The sequence below is a fragment of the Pyrgilauda ruficollis genome, unplaced genomic scaffold, assembly GCF_017590135.1.
Source record: "Pyrgilauda ruficollis isolate IOZ18807 unplaced genomic scaffold, ASM1759013v1 scaffold47, whole genome shotgun sequence".
Taxonomy (NCBI): Eukaryota; Metazoa; Chordata; class Aves; order Passeriformes; family Passeridae; genus Pyrgilauda; species Pyrgilauda ruficollis.
In genome coordinates this window covers 5,020,192-5,043,457 of record NW_024526266.1, presented here as the reverse complement: position 1 = coordinate 5,043,457, position 23,266 = coordinate 5,020,192, and the positions used below count along the sequence as shown (strand labels likewise).

The 23,266-nt window shown below is 55.6% G+C and overlaps 1 protein-coding gene across 8 annotated transcripts in view; it reads left to right on the top strand.

Annotated features, from left to right (window-relative positions):
• LOC121359824 (myomegalin-like) overlaps nt 1-23,266 on the top strand; it is a 28,573-nt gene continuing 5,307 nt past the window's right edge. For 2 of the 8 annotated variants that reach the window (XM_041479063.1, XM_041479060.1), the window contains exons 1-23: nt 3,507-4,827; nt 8,353-8,472; nt 9,981-10,100; nt 10,327-10,419; nt 10,533-10,748; nt 11,263-11,421; nt 11,795-11,908; nt 12,122-12,259; nt 12,528-12,707; nt 12,940-13,134; nt 13,457-13,600; nt 14,584-14,662; nt 15,176-15,264; nt 15,447-15,563; nt 16,020-16,157; nt 16,475-16,590; nt 17,291-17,418; nt 21,244-21,332; nt 21,454-21,602; nt 21,703-22,018; nt 22,110-22,278; nt 22,400-22,516; nt 22,596-23,070. In XM_041479063.1, coding sequence (XP_041334997.1) covers nt 3,679-4,827; nt 8,353-8,472; nt 9,981-10,100; nt 10,327-10,419; nt 10,533-10,748; nt 11,263-11,421; nt 11,795-11,908; nt 12,122-12,259; nt 12,528-12,707; nt 12,940-13,134; nt 13,457-13,600; nt 14,584-14,662; nt 15,176-15,264; nt 15,447-15,563; nt 16,020-16,157; nt 16,475-16,590; nt 17,291-17,418; nt 21,244-21,332; nt 21,454-21,602; nt 21,703-22,018; nt 22,110-22,278; nt 22,400-22,516; nt 22,596-23,070 — 4,610 coding nt within the window. In that variant the 5' untranslated portion in view covers nt 3,507-3,678. Of the gene's footprint in view, nt 266-697; nt 775-1,550; nt 1,675-1,750; nt 1,906-2,167; nt 2,286-3,505; nt 4,828-8,352; nt 8,473-9,980; nt 10,101-10,326; nt 10,420-10,532; nt 10,749-11,262; nt 11,422-11,794; nt 11,909-12,121; nt 12,260-12,527; nt 12,708-12,939; nt 13,135-13,456; nt 13,601-14,583; nt 14,663-15,175; nt 15,265-15,446; nt 15,564-16,019; nt 16,158-16,474; nt 16,591-17,290; nt 17,419-21,243; nt 21,333-21,453; nt 21,603-21,702; nt 22,019-22,109; nt 22,279-22,399; nt 22,517-22,595; nt 23,071-23,266 lie in introns of those variants that run through there. The other 6 variants (XM_041479065.1, XM_041479064.1, XM_041479059.1 and 3 more) reach the window with 6 other exon arrangements.

Genomic DNA, 23,266 nt, shown 5'->3' with positions numbered 1-23,266 from the left:
AAAAAGAGGAAAGGGAGAGCAGCGGGGCCAGCGACGGGAGCTGCGGGCGGGCAGGGAGCCTAGGCTGTGTCCCGGCGGCGCCATGTGAGGGGTGCCGGGATGCCCGCCTCATGGAGCGCCGGCCATGGCTAACGGGTACCGCACGCTCTCGCAGCACCTCAATGACCTCAAAAAGGAGAATTTCAGCCTCAAGCTCCGCATCTACTTTCTGGAGGAACGCGTCCAGCAGAAGGGCGAGGACAGCCGGGACGATGTCTACCGGCGGGTGAGTGCCTGTAGGGGACGGGGTGAGCGGGTTTCCTCTCTTTTCTGGGAGGGAATTGGGGTAGGGGGAGTGTAGCCGGGGGGGATGACAGGGAGGGCTGCGGGCACTGGGGCTGGGGGAGCTGCTGTTGGGAGTTTGCTCCTCGTTTCCTTTGACAGGAGTGGGGAGAGGGTTGGGGAGGGCATCCCCAGCCTGGTGGGGTGCCCGGGGTGGGTGACAGTGCAAGTCTGGGGGCACACAGATGGAGTGGGTACACCCCATCCCGGTGCCGACGGGCTAAAATACCACCTGTGCCACTCACTGACAGGAGCACCCAAAACCCTGCCATGGCATGGGGATCCCCCATGCCACTTCTTCATTCCTGTGGGTAGTGGGGCTGGGGTGTCCAGGTGAGCGTGAGGGCATCCTACCCACCTCCTTCCTGCTCCATAGAACATTGAGCTGAAGGTGGAGGTGGAGAGCCTGAAGCGGGAGCTGCAGGAGAAGCAACAAGCCCTAGACAACACATGGTGAGTGGGGCTGGCCAAGCCCCTCAACCCGGGCAGACATGGTGCCCATGCCCCGCCTATGGTGGCTTTGTGGGCACGGGCACGGGGGATGTCTGCCTGCACCCTGCCCATAGCAGGCAGTAGAGGGGCCTGCAATGGGGCTGGAGGGGTTTGCAATGGGGCTGGGCACCCACAGGGGCTCCTCTTACAGCCCTGGCGTCAGCCAAAAATAAAGGACAGCACCTGTTTGGTGGGGGAGGGCAGTGCCGTGGCAGGGGCCATGGCATGGGTGTCTCACCGTGGGGCACCGATGGCAAGGGGGCCAGTGGCACAGCAGCTGGGGAGGCCCTGATTTTGGGAGTGTGTGAGGAGTGCTCTCATGGGTCAGAGCCTAAACATGGCATGGTGCTGCCAGAGGAGCGGTGTCCCCAGGGCAGGACGTGGGGGAAGCCAGGCTGAGGGCACCTGGAGTGGTACAGATCACCCAGCCCAGCTGGTTTGGGGTGGAGGCTGTCAAAAAGGCTGTGCTATGCTGTGCCATGCTGCACACTGCCAAGCCACGCTGTACTGCGCCAGGCCATGCCATGCCATGCCATGGGAGATGCCATGCCGTAGCAGGCTGTGGCACACTGTGCTGTACCAGGAGATGCCATGCTGTAGCAGGCTGTAGCACGCCGTGCTGTGGCAGGAGATGCCATGCCATGGCAGCTGTGGCACTCTGTGCTGTGCCAGGCCATGCCATGCCATGGGAGATGCCATGCCATGGCAGCTGTGGCACTCTGTGCTGTGCCCGGCAGGGTGGCTGCGGAGAACCAGACGAGCCGCAGCCAGGCTGCGCTCCGGCAGCAGTATGAGGAGCGGCAGCGGGAGTCGGAGCACGTCTATGAGCTCCTGGAGAACAAGATCCAGCTCCTGCAGGAGGTGAGTATCAAGGGATGGTGGGGGCCAGGGAGGAGCCAGGGGCTGCTGCCTGGGGACTCACCCTGGTGCCATGCAGGAGGCCAGGCTGGCACGGAGTGAGGCCGAGCAGGCCACGGCTCTGGCCAGAGCTGAGGCGGAGAGATGCCGGGAGCTGACAGGGAAGCTGAAGGAAGCAGCGAGGACAAAGCAGGAGGACAGGGGCGAAAATGGCTGTGGCTCCATGGCCCAGAGGTAGGTGTCCCTTACATGTCTCCTCTATGCTGCCAGCCTGTGTGCTGTGCCAGTTCTTGGGGACTACCGAGGGGCTTATGATGTGCATGACTGAGGGGCTGTGCATATCTGGTGGGATGCAGAGGTCCCCCTATGGAGAAGGGGGGAGCAGTCCTGAGGCTGCTCTGCTTTGCCCCAGAGATTGACCTCTGTCAGCTGTCCCCAGTGTCATCCCAGGGCCATCCCAGTCCCTGAGCATTCCATGCCCTTTTGTCACTTTCAGGAGAATCGAAGAGCTGACCCAAGAGCTGGCTGCCAGCAACCAGCTCGTGGAAATGCTGTCAGCAGAGAAGCGTGACCTGCAGCAATGCCTGGAGGGGTCTCCGGTCATGGAGGGGCAGGTAAGTGGGCAAGGGTGGGGAGGCCCCAGGGAGGAGTACATTCATCCAGGGCTTGGCTTGTTGTCATCCCCGTCCCCTTCTGGGGCTGTGGCCAGGGCTGTGCTGTGTTCAGCCTGGCAGGGTTGGGTGATTGCCAGGAACTGGGAGAAGCAGGGGGGCTCAGAGAACACGGTGTGAGCTGTCAAGGGACAGGCCACCAGCCTGTGCAGTCCTTCTGAGGGTGTTGGTGCCGCTTGCTCCCGTCTGCCATTTAAATCCCAAGTCTTAAAATACTCCTGGCAGCCTGGCATGGTGCCAGGCAGGATTTCGGGGCTGTGAGAGATCAGAGCGGCATGTTCCTGGCAGCTGCACAGCTCTGGCCACGCTGGATGTTGGTGGCGCGGCGCTGTCCCCAGCAGCCGCGGGCTGTCAGTGCGTGAGCTGCCTGTGCGGTGCTCCTGCAGGGACCCTGCTGTTCGCCCACCGGGCGGCACGGGCTGCCGTGCAGGTGCTGCTGGCACTGCCCACCCACACTGCCTGCTGCGGCTGCGGACTGGGGCACGGCACTGGCACTGGCACTGGGGGGGCTCCTGGCGCTGGGACAGGCACTGGGACAGGTGCTGGCAGTGGGACGGGGACGTGGCACAGGCACTAGGGTGGGGACCTGGCACTGGGACAGGTGCTGGCAGTGGGACGGGGACGTGGCACAGGCACTGGTGTAGAGACGTGGCATTGGGACAGGCACTTGCATTGGAGCCAAGCACTAGTGTGTGTGTATGTGTGTGTGGCTCTGGCACTGAGACTGGATCCCTGCGCTGTCGCGTCCTCATCCATCACTGTCGTCTCTGTCGCGACACCCGGCGGTGCCCGTGTGCCCGGGCGTGGCGCAACCCTCCATTACGCATGCGTAAGCGGGCGTGGCAACTACATATCCCGGCCGGCGTTGCGGGCCCTGCGCATGCGCGGGAGGCTGGGCTTGGCCGCCATCTTGAAATCTGAGCCAGAAGCCGGGCGCCGCCGTGGCAGGAGCATCTTCGGCCCGGGGCGGTGGGGCCGGGGCGGGACGGGCAGGGGCAGCCCGCGGTGAGGGGCAGCCCCGGGGACGGGGACTGTAAGGAGAGAGGGGCAGCATCGGGGGCTCGAGCTGTGAGGCGAGGGAGCAGCATCGGAGGGGCGGGGGGGCCAGCCTAGACTAAGGGGGCAGCCCAGGTGTGGCTGTGAAGATGTGAAGGAGGTGGTGTAGGGTGGGATGTTTCTGTTGCATCAAGAATCCCGGCGTGTGACCACCCTAAAAAGAGGGGATTGGTGCGGTGAGACGTGCCGCCGGGCTCAGGGATTGAGGGAGATGTGCTGACCTCGGGAAGGTCTCCTGAGAGCCCTTAGGAGTGGGTTTGGGTGCCGGGAGGGAGGGAGGATGAAGGAAAACTGCCGGATCTGCGGCCGGGAGCTGTGCGGCAACCAGCGGCGATGGATCTTTCACACGGCGGCCAAGCTGAATCTCCAGGTGCTGCTCTCCCACGTCCTGGGCAGGGAGCTGTGCCGGGACGGCAGGTCCGAGTTCGCCTGCAGCAAGTGTGCCTTCATGCTGGACCGCATCTACAGGTTCGACACCGTCATCGCCCGCATCGAGGCCCTCTCCATCGAGCGCCTGCAGAAGCTGCTGCTGGAGAAGGACCGTCTCAAGTTCTGCATCGCAAGCATGTACCGCAGGAACAACGACGACTCCAGCACAGAGGACAGGGCTGGGGAGGGGACCGTGGACCTTTCCAACCTGCCTGATGCACGGTACGCTGCCCTCCTCCAGGAGGACTTCACTTACTCTGGGTTTGAGTACTGGATGGATCAGGAGGAGCATGGCCTGGAGCCGCACAGCTGCCACGGCTCCGAGGGGGCAGGGAGCCGCCCGCGGCGCTGCCGGGGCTGCGCTGCCCTGCGCGTGGCCGACGCCGACTATGAAGCCATCTGCAAGGTGCCCCGAAAGGTGGCCAGGAGCATCTCCTGCGGGCTGTCCAGCCGCTGGTCAGCCAGCATGGGCAACGAGGAGTCGTCTGTGTGTGATGTGGCCGAGTCCACCAGCTCCAGGGTGGCTGTGGATGGGGACAGCATGGAGGAAGGCACACCTGCATCCTCTCTTGAGTCTCTGGACACCACCGTGGAGGCCAGCCCTCCGCAGCAGAAGGATGAAGATGCAGATAAGGGAGTGAAAGGGAATGGGAAATGTGATGATTTCTCCGATGATCGCATGACCCCGAGCTCTTCACTGAGCGGGAACAGGCTGGAGCTGGCCCTCAATTTGATCAAGACTTTGGACTACAAACCCCTTCAGAGCCCCCGAGGCAGCCGACTACCTATTCCTGTGAAGTCCAGCTTGCCCCCTCCCAAGCTCAGCCACGACTTGGCAGATGGCAGTGCTTCTGCTGGCTTAGCATGTGCTAGTTCTGCCTTCCTGAACACAGACAGAAAATCGTTTTCCAGAGCTCCTTTGGGCCTTCCCCTGGAAATTTCAGAGCTGCAGGAGCTGTGGGATGACCTCTGTGAGGATTATATGCCGCTGCGGGTACAGGTAGAGGTCACAGTGCCGCCCTTCCATTGAGCATTGTCCTCGTGGTCCAGTGCTGAGCCCTCTGGGGATTCTTCAGTGCTGAGATAATGCAGACAGCCACATGTGGCTGATCAGGGGCTAAGAATAGGCAACTCGGTCCTTTTTAGGTGTGCTGCCTCTCTCCTCAGTCATTCTCTTGTCTCCTGTTTCCTCCCAGCGTTCTGGGAAATGAACCTCCCCCCCTCCGTCAGCCCTCCCTGACAAAGCAGCCTCCTAGGTGGGTCTAAGGTCTTTGTCATTTTCCTGCTGAGAAAACACCAGTTTCACTTCATCTTTAAGCTTAAAGTCAGCGTGGCTTTTATCCACAACTAAAGGGAGTATTTTAAGCTTCTGGGCATGTGTTTTCCAGCAGGTGTGTTTTCTTTGTGCCTGAGTAATGGTTGGAGTGTGGGGAACGCCTGCCTCCAGCCCTGCCTGTGCAGGTCAGGCCTCAGACCTGCCGAACGTGCAGAGCCACCCAGGCATCTGTGGCGTGTGCCCTGAGGAAAAGGTGTTTTCCTTGCACATGGATTTGTGCCAGAGGATGACTTTAGGGTTGGTATTCAAGATAATTGGTTTATTTTCTGATCCTTTGAAAAGATCTGTCAATTGGTGGCAGGTGTTGCTGAGAGGGGATGAAAGCTCCTGCTTTTGGGATGCTGTTATCTCTTGATAACAGTCCTAGCTCCAGGTTGCCTCTGTTTCGCTGGCTTTAATGAAATGTCCTTTAGTATGCAGTCAAAAAGCCAAACTCACTTCTTTACCACATCCAGTAATGAATAGGAGGCTTCAGTCAGGTTCAATTCTGGAACATCCGTGTCAGCCTAATTGCATTCCCATTAGCAGCCTTAGTGCTGCCTAATGCTGTGGGTAGCCCGGGGGATTAGGAAAATGCTGTTTATTACTATGGCAACTGTGGCAGTGCTGAATTGCTTTTGCTCTTTAGCCGGCGGCTTGCTGTCCCATCTGCTCGGGCGTTTCCCGGAGCTGTGTGCTTTTTTCCATAAAAGCCTGCTCGAAAAACGATGCTAGGGAGGAACGTAGGAAAACTAGTTTTCATCTGGAGCACAAAGGCATCGCGCTGGCAGCCGGCAGCTGAGGATGTGAACCAGGGCATCGTGTCTCATTTGCCAATGGTTCTCACTGCTTGGGGTGTGTTTGCAGGGTAAAAATGGGCTTTCTTTGAGCAGCGTGGTGTGTTTGCAGGTTGGCTTTGTGTCACACATGGCCATCCTCTTCTAGGAACTGTGTTTTGAGGAGTTTCTTCAGCCTCTGCCATCCGACCGGCCCTGCCAGGATTTTATCCTGCGGGATTTTTTACTGCCGTGACAGCAGCCGGTCTTCAGCACAGGGTCTGGCTGAAGGGGGAAGGGCTTAATCCTTCGGATGGCTTTAAGAACAAAAATGGGAAGGCAGATGCAGCTAGTAGGCTGAATACTTCTTGCACAAATGATTTTTCTTTCGGTTTGTAAAAGAACATCCTTCCTGTAAGTCAGGTGCTGCTGCTGTCCAGCGATTCCTGTGCATAAATGTGAAAGGAATATCTAGAATATATAGGATCACAGTTCTCTTACTGCTTTTGCAGTTCTTTAAATTTATGGAGCATTCTGGTGTCAGGGCATGTGACCTTTGTAGGTACCATCTTCCCGGGTGTTTTCTTGAGCAAGCAACACAGTTCTCTTACTGCTTTTGCAGTTCTTTAAATTTATGGAGCATTCTGGTGTCAGGGCATGTGACCTTGTAGGTACCATCTTCCGGGGCGTTTTCTTGAGCAAGCAGTTCCTCCCCTTCCCTACCACAGCCCCAGGGAGGTGGCACCAAGCGGAGCCTTTGTGAGACACTGCCGCAGCTGCCTGCAGTGCCCTCCTGACAGCCAGGCTCTTCTGCACTGTGCTGGGCAGTCTGAGCTTGGCAGGCTCAGAGAGTGCCGTGATTATTATTTTTTAAAGTGTTCTGTTGGGGTCAGTGTGTGCTGGGGCTGCTGTGGCTGTGCTGAGGAGAGATTGGCAGTAAAATGCTGATGTTGTAGAAGTTGACATGGCTGCAGGGAGGCACAAGGGAGGCAGCTTGGGCTTTGGAACTTTGGACTCTAGAGCTGACTCTGCGTTTCCTCTCCGTGCTCTTAGCTCTTTCCAGGTTTTCAGCCCTTTTTCTTTCTTTTTTTTTTTCTTTTTTTTTATGTGAAAATTGAGGAAATGTGTTTTCCTTTTTCCCCCCTCTGTTTTAATCAACCTTATTTCAAAATAGCTGCTGTGACAGATTCCAGCAGCTCTCCCTGTCTCATCTAGAGCCTTCTGGCAGAGAAAATTTGTAATCACCACGACTGTAAGCGTTCATTGAAATTCTAACAAAACATCAGGGTAAAGGGAAGTGTTCCTTCTGTCTGTGAGAGGCAGTGCACAGATCTGAGGGAGCTCCCCTGTGCTGATGGCTTCCCCACAGACAGCATTTCTGTGGCCACTGAGGATGAGGATTCAGCCTGACAGGGCTAATTGGAACTGACTGTTCTGGCTGTGCTGCTCTGCCTGGAGCTGGTGCTCATGTGTGTGCTCCAAAAAGCCCTGCCATGTTTCCACAGCCTCTGTGCTGCATCCCTGCAGCCCTTTCCAGGGCTCCCACCTAGAGCAGGCACCAGTGCAGTCAGTCTTGTGTGACTGATAATATTCAGGAATACTGAAGGAGCCCTGTGAGGGCTGCAGAGGGTGGCTGTGGGATGGAGTGCTGCCCTAAGGAGTTAACTCACTGGGCGGGGGACAGCAAAATTGTAAGGAGGGATGACAAGGGATTAGTGTTGTGCTCAGCCAGCCGGCTCTGGCAAGCCACGTGTCACAAAGTAGGCTGTTTACATTCCCAATAAATGGGTATGTATCATGAAAAAAAAATCTCAGCTGTGGCGCTGAATTTGCTTCTGTTTGAGGATTTGCAAGGAATTATACACGGTGTGGGTGCTGGAGCATGGGAAGTGGTGAAGGAGAGCCCAGAAAATCACAAGTGGAGGGGTTCAGAGCAGGGGTGATTGCCAGCTGGTGGGAAGGATTGAAGGTTGTAGGCTTGATAAAGACACAGGAGCTCAGCAGAACATGGGAACCATTTCAGTGTGGGTTTTGAAGCTTTTTTAAAATGCCACCAGGGCACACGGGAAGGAGAGCAGGTTTCAGGAGTATGGCTTGGGTGTGGGGAGAAGATCCATCATTAGCTCACAGACAGTGGTTAGAGCTAAACAAGCTGCTGGGCTCGTGGTGCAGCAGTGAGGAGAGACAGGGAGCCCAATCAGAGCCTTGGGGCACCAGGGCCTTGTGGCAGCTGAGGCAGAGAGCTGCCAGGTGCCAGCCTGCCACCCTGGTGAAGGGACACACAAGCAGAGTGATGTCTCAGAGCCAGTTAGAAAAGCACACGGGGCGTGTTTAAACCCGTGCTGCAGGGTCTGTGACGGCTGAGAGCTGAAGAGAAGAAGGCAGTGCAGGAGTTGAGCCATTCTCTCATTTCTCACTGTTTTTCTCCTTTCAGAATTTGCAGGATGAACGGCAGCAGGCAGCTCCAGGTAGCGCTGCAGCAGGGGAGCACGTGGCCGATGTGCGTGCAGCAGAGCTGCAGGGCAAACTCCAGCACTTTGAAGCTGCCAACAAGGTATTTCTTCATGAAGAGCACATCCAGTGCTGTGAGTCTGATGTGGTTAGTGTCAGAGGGTGCCTCCTGGCCTGGCTGGAGGCAGGTACCTGCACCTCTCTCCCAGCAAGGGTGTGTGATTCTCGGTGCTATTGTCTGTCGGATTCAGTTAAAAGCATTTGCTTTTTTTTTTTTTTTTTTTTTTTTTTTTCTGTGGCTGAGCTGCATAAATTTTCCATATTTAATTTTTCAAATCATTATTTTGAAGGAACTTTCCACTTGCCTGGTGAGCCTTCCAAGAGCTGGTGAAGGAGATGCACAGGGCTGTTTCCCTGTCTCTTGGATTTGCATGGGCTGAGGCTGGTGTAGGAGGGAGGGAGTCCTGGTTTCATTTTTGTGTAAATGCTTGGGAAAGAAACATGTATCTGAGTTCTCTTGAGGCAGGTCAATAGTAATACATGTTGAGAAAGGTATATGTTCTTAATTATGCTCTTGAACTCTAAGGTAAATTATATCCTCTGGAAAAACAGGTTAAATGTGGAAAAAAAATTGTGATGGAATATTTATTTAAATCTGGGGATGGCCATAAGGTGCTGCAGCTGCCTGGACTGCAGAGTTTGATGGAAATAGAGACCCAGGGCCCAGTAAATGCAGTTAGAAGTGCTTAAACAGGTTAGGGGGAGTGTCTCAGGGAAGAGATAACAGGGCAGGTGTGTCAACAGATGAACAACAGGAGGAAATTATGTGGCAGCGCCAGCTCCAACTGCAGAAGTTGAGTCCTGAGTAAGTTCATAGGAAGAGGTGGAGGAAGAGGTGTATCATCCAACTTTGAGAATGCCAACAGGCAGCATGTTTAAAAATGCTAATAAGCACTTGTTTAACTGCACAGCATATCCTGTGTCGTGAGCTTTATGGTGAAAGCAGCAAACTGTCCTGAAACTGAGTGGGTAGTGTTCTCTTTAGGGTGAGAGTGTCAGAGGGAAAGATTTCTCAGGTTGTAAACCAGCCATGGAGACTGGTGAGAGGTTGCTGGCAGTGGCCAGGGTCTTTTGTGCTGAAGCCAGAGCTTAATGCTGAATAAGCCAAACCACTGATTTGATCAGTGAATGTGTAGCTTCTTCATGTTGATATTTTTCTTTCAGATTTCTGGGAGGATTTTGGGCTGAAGCAGCCCCTTTCCTTTTGAGTGAAGAGAAACAAATGATAGAAACTGGGAGGGAGGGCTGTGGGGCAGCCTGAATGAGACTCTCCCGGGGCATGTGGGAGGCCGTATGGTCTGTGAACCCAAGCCTGGAACCTCTGCCCTGCACCTGAGGGAGCAGCAGCACTGCTATAAGTGAAGGGCCTTTGTATTTACTCACCGGTCTCCACCCAGCTCCAACAGTGTTTACAAACTCTAGAGGGAGCCACGTTGATCTCGATGTGGTCAACACCACGGCTGTATGGAGTAAGGAGTGGAGGGAGTCTTAAGGGTGTTTACATAGAGCATTAAGCAGGATTAAATAAACCCAACCTATTTCTGTCTTCAGTTGTTACAGGAAAAGCTGAATGAATTGAATTTCGAATTAAAATCTGTTCAAGAAACATCCCAAAGGCAAGATCGTACCATCCAGAGTCTGAACGAGGTCCTGAAGAGCAAAGAGAGTAAGGTAATAGTTCAGGGTGGGCAGGGTGGTGCTCACAAAAACAGGGAACTGTGCTCTAGCCCTGAAGAGGAATGCTTGAGCCATTGCTTGGCATCCTGCATCTCAGTAAATTATTTCTTGCAAAGCCTCTTTCATGTGGTGCTGAGGTGTCATAATCCAGGCTGGAGGCTTGGGATGGGACAGCTGGGCTTGGTTTGCCACTGACTGGGCTTCCTGTGCTTGGGCTCAGACAGAGGAGCTGTACCACATCATTGAAGGGCAGAATGAGACCATGGCCAAGCTGCGGGACATGTTACACAGAAACCGCCTGGGACAGCTGCAGGTATGTCCTGGAAAGCCTCAGATACATCAGGTTTCATTCTGCAGGGATCCTGGTTTTTAATCCCTCATGTGAAGAGAATCTCTTGAGTTTCTCTGAATCCTGCTTTTTGGTAGGTGTCAGAGAGCCCACTGTCACCCCAGGAGCAGCAAATGTCACCGCTCGACCTTCAGAATGCACTTTTCTGCACCAAACTGGAGGTGCAGAAACTGAAGAGAGCTCAGCGCCAGAAAGAGCATCAGCTGGCTGAAGCCAAGAGAGCAACCCAGCTCCTGGAGACCACGGTCCATGAGGAAGAGCAGCAGAAAGAGGCAACCTGGAAACACAATCAGGTATGACAGGCACTTAGCCTGGAAGTTTCTGGGTTGACACGACTAAGAAGCACTGAGAGGTGGTCAGTGCTCTGCTCTCATTCATAATTTCTGCTGACAGCAGACTGGGCACTCTTGCCTAACCCCTTGTCACATGTGGCAGGGAGAATTCTCCAACCTCCTCAGTGTCATAGCTGAGGATTAAGAATCAGCAAAGCCCCTTGATAGTGGGTATGTTGTCACTTGTATGTCACTGGCTGGCGCAAATGTCCCATCTCTTTTTGTGATGTTCATGTTCCCTGCTGCACAACTTAGCTGTGATTGACTAAAGCTCTGCCTGTGGCCAGACCAAAGGGTTTAGATGGATGGATACCCTGGGCAATGAAATAAATTCAAGCATCATGGCAGTGTGTTTTGAGATGTGAAAGCTGTAGCATTGCAGATAGCTGTTCCCACAGCCCTTCCTCAGACTGGCCTACTGTTCATGGCTTTGTTGAAGACTGAATTCCAATAGGTATTTGCCTTTTCCTTGCAGGAGCTGCGTTCTGTGGTACAACAGCTGCAGGCAGAGCTTCAGGACAAGGCTCAGCAGCTCCAGACTTTGGAGTGGGAGAAAAGCCGTGAGCTGCAGGCCCAGGAGCAGAGAGTTCAGCGTTTGACTCAGCAGATGGCTCACAAGGAGCAGCTTCTGCAGGTGAGATCAGCAGAAAGATCTGACTTGAGCATAATTCAGTGGAGTGCCTGATCCTGCTTTGGTATTTGGCCGTGCAAAAGTCTGTCTGTAGCTTTCATGCATGTCCTTTGAAGAAAAGAAGGAAGGAGAGGCTTCTGGGCCCCCAAGGTGAGGAATAAGGCACAGGCATCCATGTACCTCAGCCCACAGCAGTGCCTGGTGAGAGCCCTGGCAGGGCTAGTCAGCCATCCCCAGGTGCTGGGACTATCACCCTTTAATGTGAAGGCTAGAGCAAGCATTGGGTGGAGGTAGTTATCCCTGTATGCTGCTCTGGGGGTGGGGGAAGTTTCTGTACTGTCACTTGTACTAGGCAGTGTGTGTGTGTGATCTCTAGGAGTCCAGGGAGCTTCTGCAATGCCAGCAAAGCTTGGAGAAGAGCCCTGCAGCCATGAATGCCATGTTGGAGAAACTGCAGCAGCGTGTCAGTGACAGGGATGCTGCTCTGGAGGTGAGCACATGTTGTAGTCAATGTTTCCGTTGTCCCTGAGGCTGAGCCTTTGGGTTACCATCAGCCCCAAGCTGACCCTATCTTCTGCATGCTCTTCATGGCTCATCCTTTGAGAGGAGTCCCCCTGGCAGGGGGAGCTAAAGTCCAACATACAGAGAGTGTTGGCTGCAGAGCCCCATCACCCCGTTCTGAATGCTCCCCTCTGTCACACAGCGAGCAGTAGATGAGAAGTTCTGTGCCCTGGAGAAGAAGGAGCAGGAGCTGCAGCAGCTGCGTGTGTCCATGCGGGAGCGCGGCAGTGACCTGGAGAGGCTGCGCAGTGTCCTCTGCAGCAACGAGGCCACCATCCACGTGAGTGCTGGGACTGGGCACAGCCCAGCATGGCTGTGGGGATGTGGTGTTAGACACACCTTCCTGTGAATGCTCTGGTGTTTGGCTTTCTCTGGCCTTGTGTGTGGGGCGAGTTCCTCAGGCACTCTTGTTTCTGGGCTCGGCATAGAGGCCACCTGGAGCAGATGGGTGAATCTGTGTGACTCTGCTAGCAGTAAAGAGAATACTTCCAGTTTTGCTTAATTCAGAATTGTGTCCCTGCTTGAGCTCCTTCTATTGTAATACTCAGAGCCTGGAGAGCCTCCTGAAAGCCAAATCCCTGGAACTGGAGCAGGTCTCAGCAACCTGCCAAAACCTCCGCTGGCTCAAAGAGGAGATTGAGGCCAAATCTGGCAGCAGGCAGAAGGAGCAGGAGGGGATCATTCAACAGCTGCAGACCTGCCTGCATGACAGGAACAAGGAAGTGGAGGTAAGGCCTTAGCTTGGCTTCCTGAGCCTTCAGCCAGTTTGTCCATAGAGAGAGTGGTCCCAAAGCAGAGGCTGCTGCCTGCCTCACCTGAAGCTGTGCTCAGCGTTTGAAGGCTGGCTGCTTCTGGCACTTGAACATACCTGTGCCTGCTGACACTGCTCCCTCAGCTACACCCAGGCTGGAGAGTCCTTGAACAACTTCCAGTCTCACTCCTTTCCTCCCCCTTGCTCAGGAGCTTACAGCAACTCTGCTGTGCAAGCTGGGTCCCGGGCAGAGTGAGGTAGCAGAGGAGCTGTGCCTGCGTCTCCAGCACAAGGAGAAGATGCTGCAGGATCTTCTCAGTGACCGGAACCGTCAAACCATGGAGCATGATGCTGAAATTCGGGAGCTGCTGCAGGCTCTGAGCACCAAGGAGCAGCAGAGCAGAGTGAGTTTTGTGCAGTGCCACAGCGGGAGGCTGAGGTGGGTGGCAGTGACTTCTGTTAAGCAAAGAGAAGCCCTGGAGTGGACTGAGAGAAACGGAGGAGTTTGTTCCTCTGTACGTGAGAGGCTGGTGAGCAGAGAGGGGAGGGCTGCACTGGAGTGGGTGTGCGGGGCCAGGAGCAGTAACTGCCAAGCTGGTTTACAGAGCACTTGGAGTCTCCAGTGACAGATGAATATTAAGATGGTTTCCCTTAGTCTCCAAGGAAGAAGAGGGACCAGGACCCTACCCTATCATGGCCCTATCCCTAATTTTCCCCTTCAATCAGGTGACTGCAGAGAAGATGGCAGAGGCTTTGGCTGAAAGGAGCCGTGAGCTACAACTGCTGCGCCAGCACGTGTTGGGGAAGGACCCTGTTGGGACCCAGTCAGCTGGTGCCAGGCCATTGAAGCAGGACAAACAACCCATACAAGTAAGAGTCATGCACTGTGTTTCTCTGCCTGTGGCCTTGGGGCTTCAGAAAGAACTGATTGTCAGAGAAAGAAATAGGAGGGAGAAGAGTACCACAGAGAATGATAGAAATGGAAGTGGTATTACCAAAAAGACTTCCTATAGGAGGAGAAGAAACTGAGGAGCAGGAATGCTGCCTGAATGTTCTGATATTGATTTCACCAGCCTTTGTCACTCAGTGTCTCTTTTTGTTTTGATGGAGCAGTAATTGAATCCCTGGGGCACACGAGAGTATGAACCCTTTGACCTTGTAGCATTGACCCACTCCTTCCTTGGGCTGGGCTGCCTTGCTGTAGTGTAATCCCCTCCCTGACATTGTCACATTCTGGAGGGGACAAGAGAGCTAAATTTAGGTCTCACTAATTCTTGGCAGAGCCTGCTGGCTGTTTGCTGTCTCTTCCACAATTGGAGTTGATATTTTTAAAGCAGCTTTGCTAAAACCCCCCTTGAGGCTGAACACAGCTCCAAGGCTGCATATGCCATGGCTCCTACTTGAGCAGCTGTTAATGGTTTATTGGTAAGCTGACGTGTTGGATGTTTTTAAGCAGCTGTAAACAGGTTTCTATTCCCAGCTCTAGAAACTTCCAGGGATGTGTTTTCCTTCCTGCATGGTTTCTTTGGGCCACATCTGAGATAAAGATGAGTCTCAGTTTAAAGAGGGTCTTGCTGCAATTGAGTGAAACCTGTTTAATCTTTACTGTGAAGACACTTGCTGCCAGCAGCTTCCCAGTGCCGAATAAAACAAGGCCAGTGCCCTCTTCCCCACAAGTACAACTTCTGGGTGCAATTCACTTTTTCCTGCTGCCAGGCTACATCCCCTTCATTGTTTTTTCACATTTTAGAGGTGTCAACAGAGCAGCCAGCAGCTTTGCTGCAGTCCTGGAATTCTGGGGAAGCTGTGTGTTCCCCATGAAAATGCAAACCTGCAGACTTTTATGTTTTCAGGAGATACTGCGAAGAGCTTATGGAGCTACAGTCATTGCTGGATCCCCCCAGGAAGACAGCAGCTGCAGGACAGAGGGAGGTGAGTGTGGGACAGCTTCTTTTGAGGTCCCCAAATATGACCAGGGCTTTCTGCTGTAGGGGAAACATGATTACATAAAACTGTGGAAGAGTCGAGAACTTTGAACAAGAGAATTTTGAAATAAAGCTCTGCCTCTCTTCTGGGTGATGTCTGAGAATGGGAGTAAGGGGAAAAGAAACGCTGCTGTTGGGTTTGAGGAGAGGTGTTTCTTCTCAAGATCTGATGCTGTCCACTGGAGAGTTTTTGACTTTGTTTCAGGCTGAGCTGAGACAAGTTTGTAACTGTTCTGGGTGTTGGATTGGGACCAGGACAAGTGAACTTTGCCAGGGGTGGGACAGCAGGCCTGTGATGTTGCTTTCAGCTGCTGTTGAAAGATCAAGCAAGGAAGAAGAGCATTTACTGAGAAAAAGTGTGAAAGGGAGCACAAGCATTAGGGCCAGAGAGGGATTGTGTGTGATCCTGAGGTCTGAACTGGCACATGGTGTTCCTGCAGTAACCAAGTTGTCTTTGCAGTTACAGTATCAGCAGCAGAACTGGAGAAGGATCTTGTCAGTGCCAAAGAGGAGCTGGAGCTAATGGCAAAGAAGGAGAGGGAAAGCAGGGTGAGCTTGTGATGGAGCCTGTGCTGATCTCCTTTGCTTTTGGGAGACCTTAGGGCTGCCCCTCACTGGAGGTTATGGACCCTGCTCTTGTGAGGGTACCTGCAGTGAGAAATGGAGGGCGGTGTCCTGCAGGGGGGTGTTGGCTTTCAGAAGTCTCTGACAGGTTTCTCTCCCCTCTGCAGCGGGAGCTCACTGCTCTCCAGTCTGTCGTGGCCACACAGGAGGAGGAGCTGCAGGTGCAAGCCTCAGATATTGAGTCCTTGACCAGAACCATCCAGATGAAAGAAGACCTCATCAAGGTGAGATGCTGTGTTAGGCTGGAGGAGTTCCACCTGGGAGTGCTGCAGAGGAGTGTCTTTGTTCCCCACATCCTCAGAGCAGTGTGGCTGGCTATACCAGATGCTATTGCTGCTGGTTTGCCTACAACTCTCTGGGTTCCTTTGGCTAGAAGGTAAAGGCCCCAAACCCCCAGACTGTTCTTATTTGGTGTTTTGCTCTTTCTGTACCAAACACCCTCCTTCAAGTCCTTTAATCAGAATGCACCCTTCTTGTGTCCCCTCTTGCTTCTTACTGAACACTCTGGTCAGTGCCTAATCCACTGTCAGTGCTTTGGCATTTTTTCCTCAGAAGACCTGGATCTTTCCAAACACTGGAAACTTCTGGCAGTTGCATTCCGGGGAGGTTTGTGAAGGTCCAGCTGTCTTTGTTACTGATCCCTTCCTCACTGGGCTCTCCTGCTGTTTGTTGGGTTTCAGGATCTGCAGATGCAGCTGGTGGATCCTGAAGAAATTCCAGCCATGGAAAGGCTGACACAAGAAGTGCTGGTGCTTCGGGAGAAAGTGGCCATAGCAGAGTCCCAAGGACAGGAGGCTACTGGAAACAGAAGGCAACAGGTAGTGTGCCAATGGGGCAAGCTTGGATGTGTTTGTGTTTCTGCTGGCACTCAGTTATGAGGCTTTGTTTTCAGCCTTTAGATAGGCCAGGATGTGCTTGTTCTTGGAAGCTGGCTATGTGTGGTTGTGGGAATACAGAGAAGATCAGCTTTCTTTAGCACTTGTCCAAAGAGCAGAGGCTTTTGGGAGTCCAGGGATGACATGAACCAACTTGGACACAAGCAAGAGAGGAAGGGGAACCCCCAGTTTGTCAGGGGCAGCTAGATAACTTCCTTTGATTTCTGTCTAAGAGCTGCACCTTGTCTCTTCTCTCCAAGCAGTTGTTACTGATGCTGGAAGGACTGGTGGCTGAGAGAAATCGGTTAAATGAGGCTCTCCAGGCAGAGAGGCAGCTCTATGGCAGCCTGGTGAAGTTTCACACACACCCAGACAGGTAAGTGAGGCTGCCTTGGCTCTGTGCTGCCCTGCTCTGCCAGGGCAGGCATGGCTGGTCCAGTGGGGCAATCCCTGAAGCAGGGATCCCTCTGCAAGTCTAAGAGTTTTCAGTGGAGGAAGAGGGAGTCTAGGCAAAGGATCAGCCAAATGCCTCTTTGAGAGTGCAAGTTTTAGGCAGTCTTTTATCACTGTGAAGAAGCTGCAGTGGCCAGCTTTAATGGCTCCCTAAACTCCCCCCACTGCCATGAGATTTCCATCTCTGTTCCTTGGCTTATCTTTTCCCAGCTCAGTTTCCCACCCACACTTTCAGAGACTGCTGTCAAATTCTCAACCAACTGTTGGGTTGATAAGGATCCCTCCAGGTGCTTATCCAGGCACTTGCCTGTCCCCTGGTTTAATCCCCTGCCCTTCACAGGGCTGCAGCCTCTGGGATATTTGAGCTACCTGATAGCAAGGGAGCACATAAGTGGAGTGCTTGGGAAAGTACTGCGGAACAGCTGGGACTCCGAGGGCCCTACCACGGGCTGGGGCCTTTTTTGGGGGTGCTGCGCTCTGGGGAGGTTCGAGGTGAGGCAGGAGCGGCTGAGCCGCCTGGGGAGCCCCCGGGGCTGTGCCTGGCTCGGTGTCCCCGCGGGCGGGGCCGGTGCGGGCTGCGGCCGGTCTAACCCTCTTCCCTCCTGTGCCGCGCGTCCGCTCAGCGCTGCGAGAGACCACGCCCTGCAGGTGGAGCTGGAAGGGGTCCACGAGCTCCGGGGACAGCTGGAAGAAGCTCTTGGAAGAAGTTTGGAGTGTTTGAGCAGGCTGGAGACACAGGGCGCCATAGGAGGTGGGGAACAGGAGCGTGTGAGAGTCCTACCCCAGCATGCCTTCTGAGCACTGGCGCTCGCCTGCCTGCCACGGAAACGGTTCACTAACCTGTCTGACTGACACTGAGCTTTGGTACTTAGTGATGGTACGATAGAACTGGTGCAGGGCTTCTTTTTTTTTATTTTTGAGCTGCTTTGGAAACGGCGATCAGTGCAATCCACCTGTGTCTCGTGTATGTTCCTGTCTGACCCACCCTGGTGGCCACTGATGTATTTGCACATTCAAATCATTCCATTTTAGTTATTCCCCTCTATCTCCCTTGTCTACCCACCACCATGGGCCAAATAAAGATTCCCTATCTCTGAAGGAAACACCAGATGTTTTCTGTCATCTCCCAAGTGCATGAGTGTGAGTTTTTGTATTCCCTCACCATTTTTATTCCCCAGTGACACCCACCCCTTGGGTTGATGGTGGCTGGCCCAAAGGGAGACAGTATATATGGAAAAGTGTATTCCAGAGATGGAGAATTCAAGACCTGGGGACACTTGCCTGGGCCTTTTACTCAAGACTTGAGTGTAGAACCAGCAATTCAGTTTATGCTTAAACCAAATCCTACTCCAGTGTTGATGATTTTACTGACTGGCTTTTTTTCCCTAATTGTAAGCTGTTTCAACCTAACTTGCGAATGCCTTCATGGGACAGTTTCCTCCTCTTTTTGACAGATGGTTTGGGGGGACTGAGACCTGTCCCTGCTCCCAGGGTCTGGGCTGGGTCTGCTCCCTTACTCATATGCGTATGTATCCCTTACAAGCTCCACGTGCCCCTTGGGCCATGGACAGGACCCTATTTCTGAGGTCCTGGGGTCTGTCCCCCTCAGCACCACTGCATACATTTTCCAGGCCCTCTTCCACCTTCTCTGGGCATGTGAGAGCTCGTGTGAAAGCTGAAAAACAGTAGCAACAACCCTCCAATGACCAGGGCTTCCCGTGCACAGTGGGCTGTGGATCTGCTATCTTGTACTCAATTGCTTCTCAAAATGGCAGGAGCAAATTTTGCACCTCTGAGCATCTGTGTGTGCTTGCTGGGGAGGCTGAGCTAGGGGCAGGCAGAGCAGAAGAGCTCTGTGGTGCTGGGCTGCACACCTGGACCTGAGACTGCTCTGCTGCATGGCTCCCTGCAACTGCTTCAGATGGCGCTGCCTGTGCTGTGCCTTGTGCTGCCCTGGGGGCTTCTCCTCCCTGTGCCCCACGGGGTGGGAGGCAGCAGAGCTCCCCTTTGCGTGCAGCAGGTCAGCACTGCCCCTCTGGGTCAGCATCAGCTGCGCTGTGACCGCAGCAGTTCCCCTGTGGCTTGAAGGGACGCAGCTGGGAGCCGCTGGGCAGCTCTGGACTTAGCTTTTCCTTTCTTTGTTTCATCTCATTCCCTTCTCACTCCTCCGTGTAGCACCATCTTCTCTTCGTCCTTTTGCTTCTCACTTCGTAGAAGCCTTTGTGTCCCTGTTCTTACCTTTCCATTTTCCTTCTGCCATCCTGGCACTGATGCCCAGCTGGCCCCCTGGTCCCTTGGGCACCATGGAGCCCAGGACCCAGCCCAGACTCCTTGGCATGGCCTGAGAGGAGTCTTGGCTGGTGCTCAGGCATCTCCCTTCTCCACCTGTGTCTGTTTTGCTGTTGATCTGTCCGTGCCTCTGTTAGCATCAGTGCTGTGAAGTGCCCCTTAGGGGCAGTGTTATCCTAGGCTCAGGTGCCCCAGCTTTTCTGGCCTGTTCTTCAAGGCCTCCTCTTATCCCTGATAGTCTGGGCTGAGCATTCCCTGCCTGAGATCACCCTCTGTCAAATTGTGCAGTGCTTTGTGCTGTCTCCTAGCTCTTCGTGGAAGTCATTCCTTCCTCTCTGAACTTCCCTAAGGACCTTGCTTCCTGTCCCTTGTTCCCAGCAGTGTGAAGGTTCCTGTGCAGCCTGTGTACCCCAGTGTCCCGTGCTCGTGGGCTGTGTACAATTTGCAAGCATGTGACTAATTCTCTGTGCCTTCAGGCTGGGCTGGAAGCTGGAGGAGTCTGGAAAAGCAGAGCTGTGGCTGCATCTCTCATCTCCTGTGCTGGTGGCACAGAGAGCTGAGCAGCCTGCTGTGCTCCTGCTGTGGTGGGGGTTTCCAGCACCTGGTGACCACCAGGGCCCAGCTGCCCTGCGTGCACACATCTCTGCTCCTCAGCCAGCTCCCTGTTCTGCCCCTTGGTTTTAATTGGTTTTGGGATCCCTTTTCCTCGAGAATTGCACTCCCTTTTACTGCTTGGCCCCAGAGCCATGTGGAGCTGTGGGCAGTGGTGAGATGTGGATGCTGTGCCCTGGCACAAGGGCTGGTTCTCCCACGTTCTCAGAGCAGCTGTGTGTCACCGTGCTGTGCTCCCTCAGCCACGGTGACCCACCTTGAGAGCCTTGTGGCCTTCAGCCCTCAGCAAAGTCTGCGGCCGACAGTCTGCATCCCCTCACCCTTCCGGGCCCCGCAGGCACTGCTGTCACCCTGGCTGCTTCAGCCACCAGCAGGTTGTCCCTGGGGCTCGCGGGGCTGAGCTTTGGCTGTGCCGAGTGCCACCTACAGGAGCTGCTGCTTCCCTGCGCTGCTGCTGTCGCTGAGCGATCCGCTCCCAGAGCAGCATTTCTCCGTGATGGCTGTCCTTGCTCCCTGGGCCAGCGATGGCTTTCTGTGCTCCCTGGGACACGGCTGCTTCCGTGGACAGCTCCACCATGCAGGGTGATGTCTACCCAGCTTCAGCAATGAGGTGCCCCACATTTTTGCAGCCTCATGGCACACGTGGGTCTCCTGAGCGTGTCCCCATCTATAAGCACAGTGCAAACGCCTGCGCTGCTGCAAGGCACGTTCCTGGCTGGTCCTTGGCTATTCTTCCTGAGAGCCAGATGCATCCCTGCTGGTTTCCACTTCAGCAGTGATGTTTGGCATCTGTCCTGGCAGCATCTCTCTGTGTTCTGCCTTGCCTGGCAGCTCCAGAGTTGATGGTGATGGATTTGGCCACAGGCAAAGCAGTTACCTCTCCTTTGGTGCACAGGCAGCTGTGGAACCTGGCCCTGCACAGCCCTAGGGGCTAGTCTTGGACCCTTTCTAAACATCTCTCCCTCTGGGGAGAGGAGGGATTGGGGATATAGCCATCTCCCAGCTGCTCAGACAAGGGGCTCGAGTCCTCACCCAGGGTTTGGCACCAAGGGGACAGGAGCAGAGCTGTGTGCAAGCAGAAAAGCATGATCCCAGCTCTGCCCAAGCTCTCCATGCACATGTAGGGACACAAGTATCCCTTTAGCTCTGCAGAGCCAGCTCAGGGCTTGCAGGGAGCCTCAGGCTATGCCTGACAGCACGGCTTGGGCGCTGAGGGCAGGATGGCTGCTCCTGAGCTGCCCCTCCCCGGGCAGGTGATGTGGGGTGTGCACCCCAATCCTCCCACCGGGTTGGGGCAGTCCAGCGGGACTCCCTGCCCAGGCTGCTGCTGGCTGTGGCCTGTGAAGCGGCTGCAGCGTGGGTGGTGCGTGTGCCTGTCTGCAGGGCAGCAAGCACGAGGCATGGATGGGGCAGGAGCCATTGCCGTGCTCCCATTCCCGGGGCTGTCCCCTCCCTCAGTGATGGGCCAGGACAGGGTCCAGTGTGCAGGGAGGGGTGACAGGACGCAGGGAAAGCCCGGTCCAGCCGGGAGTATCCCAGCAGCAGGTGTGTATGAGAGCAGACATTGCCCTGGGGCTGCCCGCAGAGACCATGGGTACCAGCAGGGAGGAGGGGAAGGAGGCAGTGCTGCCACTGCCGCTGCTCTGAGCGCCTTGCGTGCTCTGCTGTCCCCTAGGTCAGGCCGCAGGTACACACAGCGATGCCAGCACCAACTTCACCGACAGCATGAAGGAGGAGGCAGCCCGTGGCTTGGCAAGCCAGCAGGTGAGTCGGGGCAGCGCCACGCTGGGAACAGAGGCGGTGGAGCTGGGCACTGCGCTACCGCCAAACTGTGTTCCAGCCCCTTGGAAAACGTCCCTGTCACCCTCTGTCTTTGTGCCTCTAGAGCAAACCCCGGGCCCGCAAGGAAAATGGGGGCAGCGAAAGGAGCACAGCACCCACCGGGCGCGAACGGGAGCTGCGGGCTGAGGAGGAGCTGCGGGAGCTGAAGGCGCAGCTGGAGGAAGCCGGCTTCTCCTCTGTCTCCCACATCAGGCAAGAGCTCTGGGGCTCTGGAGCCAGGGGTGGCAGTGGCCGGAGGGGGCACCCTGCACCCCGGCCTCTGCCTGTCCTTTACTGTGCCTTGTGCCCCCAGGAAGGCGATGCTGAGCCTGTGCCTGGAAAACGCGGAGCTGAAAGAGCGGATGGGTGAAGCCACGTCGCTGCTGGAGAGCGGGGAGCAGGAGGAGCTGGGGCTGGGCAGCCCTCTGGCCTCTGAGCCCCGGAGGCTGCAGCGGAAGAGCCGCGGCTCCCTTGGGGACCGCCCGGCCGGAGGCAGCGGGGATGGCCCAGGGCTCCCGGCAGAGAGGGGAGCTGTGCCCACCAAACGCCCAGCGCTGGAGGCTCGAGCCCAGGATGACATGCCCAAGAGACCGTGCCCTGGCAGCCCCGGTGGAGGGGATGGGAGCCATGTAAGTGCACAGGGAACCGGGATGGATATGAAAATAGAGATGGGGATGAGGGTGGAAATGCGGAGCTGACAGTCCATCTTCCCTCCGGCAGGTGGAGAGCTCGGTTCCCGGAGGGGGCTGGCCAGGGCTGGGCGCAGAGCTGCGCTCCCAGGTGGTACAGGGCCAGAGGCAGTGCCAGGAGCTGCAGGACAAGCTCGCTGCCTCGGAGGCCACAGTGCGGGCACAAGCTGAGCAGCTGGAGAAATATCACGTCCTGCTCCGTGAGTTAAAAGCCGGGGTGGGGTGGGGATGTGTTCTGAGCCCTGTGCACCATGCTGTGCACGGGGCAGGGGTGGTGAATCCTGCCCGGGTGGGCCCTGAGCTGATGGAACTGCCCAGCAGGTGAACCTCAGACACAGCAGCTCAGCAAGCAAGTGCAGGTGGACTTCCAGGACCTGGGCTATGAGACCTGTGGGCGCAGTGAGACCGAGGCTGACCGTGATGAGACCACCAGCCCTGGTAAGGAGAGCCAGTTTTCCAGGGATCCCTGTGCTCTGCCTCCCTGGGGTAGAGAAGTGACACGCTGTGCTCTCTGCAGAGTGCGAGGAGCCAGATGTGTTCAGTGAGACCAGCCTGGGCGAGGAGCTGGGGTCTCCATACCAGCCAGGGATGTCCAGAGTGGGCAAAACTGCCCAGAAAACCATGGCCCTGGAGGATGTGGAGGCCCTGCACCAGCACATCCAGGACCTCAAGGCCCAGCTGCTCAATGCCAACAAGGTGATCCAGAGTCTGCAGCGCCGTGCCCGCTCCATCTCTGTCACCAGTGGCTACACCTCGGGTGCTGAGCGGCCCCTGCCGGCTCCCAAGGCCTTGGCGTCCCCAGTCCACAGCCTGACGGACGAGGACGAGGGCTGGCAGTCGGATGGCCACGGCACGCTGTGCCCCCCCGCCCTGCGGGCACACCGCGACCTGCAGAGCTTGGTGCACCGCGTCGCCCTGCTCGAGGCACAGCTGCCCGCGGCCAGGCATGGAGCCACCTTGCCCAAGGAGCTGCAATCTGCCACTTGGCCAGGGTATGGCCCTGGGGGCTGGGAGCAGATGGGGAGGTACAGGGATTTGCAGGAGTTGCCCGAGGCTGGTGGCTCCTCCTTGCATGGTTTCCCTGCAGGCAGGTTCCTGGGGTGTTTGTGTGGTGGGGCAGAGTCCCAGCAGCGGATGATGCACAGACTCCCTCCATGGCACTTCGTCCCCACTGTGTTCTCAGTGAGT